General features: G+C 40.5%; 1 protein-coding gene across 4 annotated transcripts in view; it reads left to right on the top strand.

The window, feature by feature from the left end:
• MYOF (myoferlin) overlaps positions 1-12,044 on the top strand; it is a 165,401-nt gene that overhangs the window by 109,390 nt on the left and 43,967 nt on the right. For all 4 annotated transcript variants that reach the window (XM_069099252.1, XM_069099255.1, XM_069099254.1 and 1 more), the window contains 5 exons: positions 326-518; positions 4,573-4,728; positions 5,312-5,443; positions 8,154-8,317; positions 10,501-10,615. In XM_069099252.1, the coding sequence (XP_068955353.1) occupies positions 326-518; positions 4,573-4,728; positions 5,312-5,443; positions 8,154-8,317; positions 10,501-10,615 (760 nt within the window). The remainder of the gene's footprint in view (positions 1-325; positions 519-4,572; positions 4,729-5,311; positions 5,444-8,153; positions 8,318-10,500; positions 10,616-12,044) is intronic.

The following is a 12,044-nucleotide window of genomic DNA, read 5'->3' as shown; positions in this document are numbered from 1 at the left end:
ACCTGAGTTCAAATCCAACCTCAGCCACTTAACACTTACTAGCTGTGTGACCTTGGGCAAGTCATTTAACCCCAATTGTCCTGTCTTTAAAAAACAAACAATGAAGCCCTGTATAATTTCAGAATATTTCATAACCACCATATGATCACTACTCAGGCAATATTTGTGATATTTAGACATTTGTGATACTGTGATACAGGCTTAGGGAAGACCAGGTTTTTTTCTCTAATGTTTTTAAATTTTCACAATGGTATAGATGTCATGTGACTGGACACTGGAAAATTATTATTGAAAGACTGTTCTTTCTTTTTCTTTTTTCCTTTAGCATGCCATTACCTTCATTAGAAGGAAAACCGAACGTCACCATTCTAGACACTCAGATCCAAAAGCTGCGTCTTAGATCCCTTGTCCAGATCCAGGAAGCAGCTGCAAGAATGAGATCTGAAGCTACAGACGTAAAGTCCACTTTGATGGAAATTGAAGATTGGTTTGATAAACTAATGCAACTTACTGAAGAGGTTAGAACTTTAAAATAGGTCAAGTTGATCTGAGGGAATGGATGCTTCTGGGCAAAGAGGTTGGCCATGTCACGTTTGTGAAGAGCTACCATGAGCTCACATTTTACTAAAGATTAACATGGGACAAGTAGTGTCTGCTCCCAGATCCTTGAAAGGTCAGCATGGCTGGAGGACAATTCCAGGTATGGAGCTATGGTCTAGTCTGGTCCTCTCTCCGTGAGTTAGTTAGGAGGCCACACTGGAGGATGAGTTATGCTCTTCTGATCAACTTTAGGGATGCATCTTCATGCTTCTGGACCAAACTAGACTCTGTAGTAATCTCTTGGCTGGGTCAGATCTCTGGGCCTGTTCTGTATATTTCCAGACTCAGTCACTAGTTAGGGCCAACAGTGTTGGGCCTGACCCGACAATGAACTTTTCTGCAGGGATGGACACTGGTGGCTTCACAGGTTCATTAGCCAATGCTCACCTAACTACATGAGATAACATTCCAGTCTAGAATTTTCATATTGGCTCCCAGTGAACTGTTTGGTGGGAAGATTTATATAACCTCAGAAACAAAGAAATTCAGGCCAACTGGGGAGAGGAATGAAAAACAGGAAAGAAGAAAAATGATTCTACCTTCTCAGATTAAACTGGAGGAAAAGGTTGGAGACCACCCCCCCTTCACCCTTAGTCCAGAGTGTTAGTGAAGGAAGGATGAAAGTGGCTGGCCACTGGGGAAGGATAACTGGAGGCCAGGATGGTGAAAAACCTTAACATCCTGTCATGAAGCCTGCTTGAAATAACTGGGATGTTTAGCCTAGAGAGGAATAGACTTAGTGGGGGGCTTGAAGGGTCATTGTGTGGAAGAGAAATTAAATTTATTCAGTTTGGCTCCAGAAGTTAAAACAAAGAATGCCGGGTCATATTTTCCCTCCATGTAAAGAAAAACTTTCTAACAGATTTAATCTATAAATATTTAATAAGTGCTTAATGTGAGCTAGGTACTGTGCGAGGCATTGAAAGTGCAAATATGAAGAATGAAATAGTCCTTGACCTTAATGATCTTACATTTTATGAAGGAAAATCCCATGTACACATGTAAGTGTATACAAGTACTTAAGGATCATTTCTGCCCCCAAAATAGGCAGATATAAAGCATATGGAGAATAAATACAAGGTGATTTGGGTCAGGAGGTCGCTCTGTGTGTGTGTGTGTGTGTGTGTGTGTGTGCGCGCTCAAGCTAATCAGGTACCAAGTGAGCTGAGCTTTGAAGGGAGTCAGGCATGAGAGGTGAGAGTCAGCAAGGAGTACTAGTACATTCCAGGCATGAGGGATGGCCAGTGCATAGGCAGAGAGAGGGGAAAAGATGGACTACTGCATATGATGAAGGGAGAGAAGGCCAGACTGACTGGCTTCCAGAGTATGCAAGGGGGTGTAATGTAAATGCCCAATGAGCCTTGTAAGAGGTAGATGCCAAGTTGGGAAGGGCTTTAAAAGTTAAACACGGCAATTTAGACTTTATCCTAGAGTCAGTAGGGAATCATTGTAGTTTATTGAGTAGATGAATCACATGGTTAGATTTGTGCTCAAGGAAATCTTCAGTAGGGGTGTTGAGTGAGGAAAATGGAGGCAGGGAGGCCATTTAGGAGACTACTGCAGTAATCTAGGCAAGAAATTATGATGGCCTACTGGATACAAACTGGACTACATGGCCTCTGAGGGTCCTTATTATCCCGAGATTAGGAGATTTTATTTTCACTATTCACTCATTGTTTAAACTGTGCAGGGAGGCCAGTGGAGCCAATAGGAGGCTAAGGCTAGAGGAAAGAGAGGGGACAAATAAGGGACTGAATGATAGACTTGGAGGTGTCAGGTCACAACAAGAATAAGGATCAGGTTCACTAGGGTGAGGAAACAGGGGAGCTGAGGATTTAAGCTGGAGATTTTGTAGGTAAAGCAAGTTACAATGAGGTCCTCGTTGTTTGACTGGGCTGGCATCATGAAGGTCACTGGAGTCAAAGAAGATGATTCATTTTGAGGTCAGCGTGCCAGACAGGTCCTAAAAATGGACAATGAAATTTCTGCACACCGCTTCCTTGCTTAAGAAGCTCTGTGGCTTCCTATTGCTTCTGGGATAAAATACGGACCCTCTGATGGTATGTAAAACATGTCACAGTCTGGCTCCAGTCCCTCTTTCCACCGTGATTACTTTACTCCTTTCATGCATTCTATTCTGACCAAACTAGGACAAACCAGACTGGTCCCTGTTCATGACCTCCCATCTCCCACCTTAGTGCCTCAGCACAGGCTCTCCCACATGCCTAGCATACTCTCCCTTAACCTTCTACTTCTTCCAACCCTTAGCTCACTTCAAAGCTTAATCCAAACGCCACCTTCTTCAACACACCCACTCTGATTCTCCTTGTTGTTAGTATTCCCTGACTTTCTCCCATGCCCCACAATCCCTTTGGTATTAGTTTTATACTGATAGTTTTATGTAATATAATCACTTTGTATTAATTTTGAATATGTTTACTTACATGTGAATATATTTTATCCCTCTAGAAAAATATAATCTCTTTGAGGGTAGGAATGGTCTTTTGTTTCTGTATTTTTAGCACCTAGCACATTGCTTGGCAAACAGTAGGTACTTAATTGTTTATTAAGTTTATTGCTTGTTGATGGATAGATGATTGCCAGAAAGAGTTAAGAAGAAACATATGGGCTAAATACTGAGGTCATTGAGGAAGGTTGAAATTAGCATTAAAGACAGTAGATCATAGCAGTAAGGATTTGTTATACTAAGTAGAGTAGTAAGAATTTGGTGAGAATTTCCAATGAGAATTAAAATGATGGTGGTGGATCAATGGTCTGGAAATGGTTCTGGGAAATAAGAAGTAGCCTAGCCTATTAAGATGTGGAGAATGAGTGCTATTCAAAGTCACCAAAATTTTAATATAGCAATTCAGATATTTTAATTCCAAAATATGTCCAAAATAATCCAAATAAATCCAATAAATGTCCAATAAATCCAAAATAAAATCCAAAAAATGAGTGAATAGAAAATAACCAGGGGCGGCCAGGTGGCACAGTGAGTAAGAGCGCCAGCCCCAGAGTCGGGAGACCTGGGATCGATCGGTTCCAGGCTCAGATACTTAACACCCACACAAAAATAACTGGCCGTGTAACCTTGAGCAAGTCACTTAACCCCAATTGCTTAGGGGCGGCCAGGTGGAGCTCCGGCCCCAGACCTGGAGACCTGGGATCAGTTCCAGCCTCAGATACTCGGCACCCACAGACAAAAAAAAAAAATGACTGGCCATGTAGCCTTGAGCAAGTTACTTAACCCTGATTGCTTTTAAATCAACGAATGAATGAATGAATAAATAATAGCCAGTCAATAAATATTTATTAAGTGCTTACTGCATGCCAGGCATTCTCCTGAGTAGGCTTGCAAAGAAAGACAAAAGACAGTCCCTGCTCTCAAGGTACTCACAGTCTAATGGGAAGACAACATACAAATAACTATTTACAGACAAACTATATACAGGATAAATTGGGGATAATCAGCAGAGGAAATACACTAAAGTTAAGAGGGATCAGGAAAGGCTTCCTATGGGAGGTGGGGTTTTAGCTCTGGGTAAGCTGGTTTCTAAGTCCTTGGACTGAACAAAGACCAGAATGCTTAAACCTGGTCAAGGGGAAGTGGGACAGGAGGGTCTTGCAAGGGCTTATTCAGCTCCAGGATCTAGGCTAAAAATAGTCAAGGGGGGATGCTGAAGCAGACTGACCTAAACCTACAAAATGGTGCCAGATGGATATGAAACATAATTGCAACAAAAGCTACTAGCTCCAATGACTAGCTGTAGGCTTAATGGAAAGAGCATTGGACTTGGATTCAAATCCCACACAGCTCTTCCACTTAGTACCTGGGATTCCAAGTCAGCCTCATGTTTGACACCTCTGATCTATGGTTCTTTCCATCTCTATGATCCTATGATACTTTTTAATTCAGCAGTATAGGTAATCTTGCTTCTGTTTTCCTTTTTTACTCACCAAAATGACCAGCCACAAAACAGTATGCCTGATATTATCATCTGGATGATCCGGGGAGAGAAAAGATTGGCCTACGCTAGAATTCCTGCACATCAGGTTTTATATTCCACCACCAGTGAAGAAGCTTCTGGGAAATATTGTGGGAAGACCCAGACCATCTTTTTGAAGGTATGGTCCTTCATTCCCTCATGAAATTTAAAACGTTTAAATATAAAACCTGTTTCCCAGACTAATAGCTACAGATATTTCCAAAATGAATTGTTTTTAAAATACCATGTCCTGATTGCCCAGAAAAACGTAGGAACCATGCTGTGTATTTATCTCAAGCTTCTTGAACCAGCTTTATTTTTCTCCTGCAATTTTCCTTAAGACGGAATAGGAAGTATCATTATTCTCAGTGGTGAGTTAGAACAATCTCATTAATGGATTAGTTTCAGAATAAGAAAAATAGAGAAGGAAGGTACCACTTCTTTTGTTTGTTTCTGGTAACTCCAGGGGGGTAAATCACAGGATACTGTTTAGAGGAAATACTCTGTTTTTACTGGATTCCCTAACTCCTAACATGGTCTGATTTGGGGGAAGAGGACATTCTTTTTCTGTTATTATTTTTCTGTGTGTGGTCGAGTCAATTAGAAATTTAGCTTAAAAAAAGAAAGGTTATACTGATCTGTGTGGCAGTAAAATGCCTCTCCCTGTGTTAATGTCACTACCCACGATCTAGTCCATGAACTATTTACCTTATACATTCCAGTACCCGCAGGATAAGAGCAATGGCGTGAAGGTGCCGGCAGAGTTGCGTGTTAACATTTGGCTTGGATTAAGTGCTGTTGAAAAGAAGTTTAACAGCTTTGCTGAAGGAGCGTTCACTGTCTTTGCTGAAATGGTATACTTCTCTAGTGTAATCTTTTTTTTTTTTTTTACTTCTAACTTTTGGAAATGCAAAAAGCTCCTCCATAGGCATCCCTGGCAGGAACTGACCTGTGCCTTTTTCCAGCATCCACTGGGGGTTGGGGGTGGGAGTGGGGAGGTAGAGTTTAAATTCTTCATCAATTTCATTGATTATGTAACTGTGAAAGTGACAGCATTGAGCATAGCACATGGCAGGGTCCTCAGAGAGCTTAGATTTCTGTCTGGATTGATGCTTTGCACCTGGCCTTCATGTGACCTAAAAGTTTCCCAAAACTCTGATGACATTTCATTTATTCAGTAATGTTTCACAAAAGCAGCAGAAGCTTCAGACCTCAGAGGATCTGAGAGCCTGGAGCTCCAAGGAGCTCAGATATTAGAGACACACTTTTGAAGACCCTTGAGAGATTAGACTTGGATTACTCTGGGAGACTCAGTGTTCAGAATCAGTGTGTCAACACTCTCTGGAAGCTGTTGGATCAAAAATATTGAGTTACTGCTGACATATAATAGTCAGAATAAACAAAGCAACCCATTAAGAGAGACTTTGTGTGATAGTCAGTGCTCAAAAACTTAGCTTGGATATATTTGAAAGGCAGAAAACTTAGTCTAGACTTGGGGAGGCATTTTGCTTTTTTAAATTCTATTTATTCTGTTTACTTCAAGTCAAGCTAATACTTCTAATGGTTTTGAATGACCCTGACATTTAACTGGGACCCTGAGGCTGACCCTCATATAGTAGAACAGGTTTTGACTAAGAAGACATCTGGATTCTTGTCCTAGACCTGTCACTAATTAGCAGAGTGACCTTGAGTAAGTCTTTGCCTGCTCTGTGCCTCAGTTTCCCCTTTACCAAACTAGTACAGTAGTGCCTACTTTACCAAATACATCAGGTAAGACAATAGATGTAAAAGATCTTTAAGATGACAAGTCATTATACTAATTTGAATGTTATTAGTATCAGCAAATTGGGTAGACTTTTATATATGAACTATCACAACCATTTGTTTCAAGTATGTTTCAATGAATGAATAGGACTAGTAACAAGTTGTCTTGATGGTTAGAGGAGGCATTGGGCACCTCATCCGTTCTGAGGACAGGTTCTCCTCCTTGATCTGGAAGCTACTTTTTATATTGTTGATCCACTGGTGTTCTATTTAGAGATCACACAAGGTTTGAAGTGACCCACTCCCATGTTTCTATTTTTGGGAAGCTGCTTCTTATATTAGTAATCCACTAGGGGTCTATTTAGAGATCACACCAGGTTTGAAGTGACCTATTCACATGTCTCTATTCTTGAATTAGTTGACATATCAATCGGTACTTCTGTATGCTCTGCACACAGAGCATGGTGGTAACAATTCTTGAATGGTTGTAAGGATCATACAGAGATCATACAAAAGATGAGAGACAGTTTAGTACAATGGAAGCAAAATTAGAACCTGGAGTTTGGAAGTTTGAATCTTTCCTTCAGTACTTAGGAGCCATCTGACCATGGGCAAATAAAATCACTTAACCTTCTTGAGCCTGTAATACATATGTTACTGAGACATTGTGCGACTCTTCTGATACAATGTATAGAAAGCCCTTTGTAAATCTAAGGTACTGTTTAAATATCATACACAAAAGTCTTTGAAATTGTAAAGGGCTCCATGACATAATGGTCTCATAGAATTATTATTATCCTCTTCATCTCCAATAACATTCTAGTGCAGTTAAGGTTGGCAGACACTTACCTGGCCAATGGGCATTAGCAGAGTGGGTCTCAGTTTCCTCTGCCCAACCCTTCTGGATAGTGTAATTATAAATGTAGCAGACATAAGCAGGGCCTAGCAATGTCCCAAGCTGTCAGAGTTTGTCTCTAGTGACTAAGCTGTATACTCATCAGTATTGATGATATATGTTAAGATGGGCAGAGTTAGGGACAGGATAGTGGATAAAAAGAATGGATGAAGAGGCAGGAATTCAGTGAATAGGAGTAGGCAGGTATAAACTGCTGTTCCCATTTTAGAGATGAGTAAACTTAAACCAAGAAAAATTAAATAAAGTCAAAGTCTCTCAGCTTGTTAATGGTTAAATTGAGGTAAACATTAATAGTTTGTCTCCTAGTCCATTTTTTTTGCCCATAGATGGACTGATAGGGATACATTTTATTAAGAAAATAGATCATCAAGGACAAAGGAGCTAATTCACTTATAATATCTCACTCTTTAAGTACTGCATCCAGTGTTTAAGATCTGAGGCTAGACTTAGCACTGCACCAACATCTACTCTCCAGTCCTTACCCAAGACTACACTCAGATGGGATGGTGTCAGCAGGTTTCTAAACTTTTCAGCTTAGGATCAGAATTGCAGTGTGTTCACCTGTTCTGAACATAAACCTGAAGAGGATGCCATAAGAAGGAGCCCCAGGAATTGAGGTTGGCCTTGATCACCTCTAAAGGCCTTTCTGCCTCAAAGGGTCTATGGTTCAAAGGTTCTATGAATATAAATTAGAAGGGAGGAAGCCCGTTCTTTGTTTCTGGGTCTGGGAAGATATCTTTTCTGCACCTACCTTGGAACAGGGTCTTTAGGGAAGACTCCAGTTAAGTTAAGAAAGGCATCCTACCCCAGACAGATTTAAAACCCCCCAGTGTGACTTTATTTCTCTGTCTCTGATGGTGTTCTTTTTATATTTTAAAAAACAGTATGAAAATCAAGCATTGATGTTTGGAAAATGGGGCACTTCTGGACTTGTGGGTCGACATAAATTTTCAGATGTCACAGGGAAAATAAAGCTTAAGAAAGAGTTCTTTTTGCCCCCCAAAGGCTGGGAATGGGAAGGCGAGTGGATGGTTGATCCTGAAAGAAGGTAAGTTTTCTATTCCTAGAAATTAATGTATTGATTTCTCATCTCCACCAACCAATGCATGATACTGAGAGTACACTGAGTACTGGTTAATTTCGTAGAACTTTACAGAAAAAGGAAAAAAAATGTCATCCACTCTCACAGGAGCTGATAATTCTCTACATTAGGATGAACAAGCAAATAGTCTTAAGGGAGGAATTTTCCTACTGTAGCTGACAAAAAATGGGGATTCCTACACCAATACCCTCCTTCTATCTGTATACACCATAAACAGTTAATGTTTTGGGCCAAATAACAAAGACCTAATCTGGAATACTCCCCTCTGTTGCTACAAAACAAGGTAGCCTTGGGACCTAGGCCAGTGTCTCTGGGTGACAGGGGCCTCACTCTGGGTTGGTTTTCCCCCAAATCCTACTCTCAACCTCATGAAGACAGTTACAGGACCCTCAAAAGTCCTAGTATGATGTGATAACCTCCATATTGATGCCAAAAAGCAGGATTCAAATCCAACACTCTTTCTACTGTATAGCACTGTGGCGTTTTGTTAGAGTGCATTAAAGAAGGTCAGGAAAAAGAGTTATTCTAAGTCTTGTAATGACTTTCAGGACTTATTTGCGTACTGTCTGACTCATTTTTTAAAATCAGATAAAAAAGTCTTCCTTCTGCCTGCCTTCCAAGAGGAACAAGGAAAGACAGGAATCATGGGCTCCAACTTCCTTGAATGAAATGGAGTTAGGTTATATAGGTTATACCTACATGAGGATTTCTTTTCTTTCCTTCTAAACTCAAACTTGCCTTTTTTTCTAATGAAGGTAATATCATTCTTCCAGTTTGTCAGGTTTCAATTCTTGACATCCTCCCCAGTACCCTCACATGACATATCCAAACAGTTGTCAAACCTTGCTATGTCAGCTTCCATAGCATTTCTTGCATCCTACCCCTTCTCTTTACTCATATAGCTAGCTACCCCTTTAGTTTCGACTCTCACCACTTCTCTGTTAGATCATTCCAAACATTTCCTTAAGTGGTCTTCCTCCTTCAAGCCTCTCCCCACTCCAGTCTCTCCTGAACATAGTTGCCAAAATGATTTTCCTGAAGCAACAAGCTGACTGTTGCTCCCCTACTCAATAAACTCCAGTGGCCCCCATTGCCTGTGTGCTAAAATATAAACCCTGTTTACTTTTCAATCCTTTCACAACCTGACCCCAAGCTGTCTTTCCTTGCACATTGTTCCCCCTCCCATATTCTATAGTCCATCCAAACTGGTTTTCTCTCTGTTCATCACAAATGGCCATCCATCTTCCTCCCTACTGTACCTTTGCCCTGGCCATCTCTCATTCCTGAAATACTTTCTCTTCTGACCTTCACCTCTCACAGTTCTCAAGGCCAAGGTCAAAAGTCTTTGGGTTTTGCCCTAGATACTTACAGGGTCCTGCATCTCCCTGGCAGTTCTTACAGGCTAATGGATAGTAGAAGTTCAGTTGTTTTCACTATCACATCCCATTACTTGGAAATAATCTGGTAAGGACAGTTTCTAACTCATGTAAGGTTACAGGGAGTGGTGGAAAGAGTGTTGGATTTGAATTCCCAACATCTGGATTTGAAACCTAATTCAATGTAGAGAGTGCTAGGCCTGGAGTCAGGAAGACCTGAGTTCAAATCCATCTTCAGACACTTACTAGCTGTATGATTGTGGGCAAGTCACTTAACCTCAGTTTTGTCAGCTATAAAATGGGGAAAATAATTACAACTATCTCTCAGGGTTGTTATGAGGATAAAATGAGATTGTATTTGTTTTTTTGTTTGTTTTTTTGCTTTTTGGAGGGGGGAAGGCAGGGCAATTGAGCTTAAGTGACTTGCCCAAGGTCACATGGCTATTAAGTGTTAAATGTCTGAGACTGGATTTGAACTCAGGTCCTTCTGACTCCAGGGCCAGTGCTCTATTCACTGCACCACCTAGCCAACCCCATGAGATTGTATTTATAAAGTGCTTGGCACATAGTAGGAACTTAATAAATGTTTGTTTCCTTCATCATCAGTGATCTTGGGCCAGTCACTTGTCTATCTCATCTATGAAATAATTAGAGCTCTCTGGCCCCCTCCAGCTCTGATCCTGTGATCTTATGATAAGAATCAATGGGTTAAGAAACTTCCACCAATAATACAAGCTACTGATTTCTCCCCAGTTTGTTGACTGAAGCAGATGCTGGTCACACAGAGTTTACAGATGAAGTGTATCAGAATGAAAGCCGCTACCTAGGAGGAGAATGGAAGCTGACCGAGGACAGCTACACAGATGTGGTGAGCCACTCATTCTCTCTTAGTTCTGGTAGTATGTCACTTGTAAAAGTGTTAAGGTTAGGAATCGATCAGCCATGAGTCTTTAATTTTTCTCCCGTGCTTATAATTGTTACTATCATATCTACTAAAAGGGACTGGACCCAATATTGACTTTTGTATCCAACCTGATGATCATCCAAAGCTCAGACCACATGGTTGGAGCTGAAAATGATGCCTTTCCAAGATTCATATGAGAGAATTCACCAACATATGTTCATCAATCTCATGCAAAATAATGAATCAGTAGATAGGAGTTATTTCAACATCAGTTTCCAAAGTTCCAGTGTATGGGATGAAGTAGTGTAGAGACAGCATGGTTATTCTAGCAAGCTCAAGTTGACTGTTAGCTCCTGTGACCCTGAAGTGAGGTGCTTAATCAGTCTGATCATGAAGAGATAATTCTTAGCTTAAGATTTCTCAGTCTTTTTAAATCCATATGAGAATTCTTTGTTTTGTTCAGTTGTTTCAGTTGTATCTGATTCTTCATGAACCCCAAGGCAAAGATTCTAGAGTGGTTTGCCATTTCTTTCTCCAGCTCATTTTACAGTTGAGGAAATTGAGGCAAACAGAGTTAAGTGACTTGCCCAAGGTCACACAACTAGTAAGTGTCTGAGGCTGGCTTTGAACTCAGGAAGATGAGTCTTCCTGATTCCAAGCCCAGCACTCTATCCACTGTACCACCTAGCTGCCCAATTGTATGTGATATTTCACATAAACAAGCCTCCATCTTCTTTGGTCCTTTAGTTATTAAGATGTTCCATTGTTTGAGCGTCAAGAATATCCTTATCTGTAAAAGTCAAAGAACACTAACTGAAATTGATATAACACTTTATAGTTAACAAAGGGCTTAACATATACCATATAAGTCATTTGAGAGTCAGTGTGGTATAGAGTAGGGAGGCCTGGGTTCCAATCTCAGCTCTGTCACTTAACTGTAACTATTGGCAAGTCATCTGTCCTTTCTCAGCCTTGGTTTCTTTTTCTTTTAAGTGGGGACAATAATATCTGTCATACCTCCCTTAGAGGGTTAGTTTGAGGCTCAGAAGTAAAAATACATGTAAAATCATTTGGAAACTTTAAAATATTACACAAATGTTAGCCATTATTATAATCTACACAAATATTCTGTGAGACAGGTAGCCTAAGTATCATCGTACTTTTTCTGTAGAAGAAAAAACTGCAGTGTAGAGAGATTAAGAGTTACAAAGCCAATACAACTGGCAAGTAGGTAGAGCAGGATTGGAACCCAGGTCTTCTGAGACAAAATCCAGTGATCTCTCCATTATACTACAATTTTCTACCCCACAGGGAGAAAAGGGGGCCTTGATATCTATTCTTATTTTGTGGGAATAGGAAGCTAGGGCCCTAATTCACATCTCAGGGGACTTTG

Source organism: Petaurus breviceps, unplaced genomic scaffold (assembly GCF_028583685.1).
Source record: "Petaurus breviceps papuanus isolate PSGF00001 unplaced genomic scaffold, PetGlider_PUasm1.0 37, whole genome shotgun sequence".
NCBI classification, from domain to species: Eukaryota; Metazoa; Chordata; class Mammalia; order Diprotodontia; family Petauridae; genus Petaurus; species Petaurus breviceps.
Note: the sequence above shows the minus strand (reverse complement) of the source record. Positions and strands in the feature narration are given on the sequence as shown.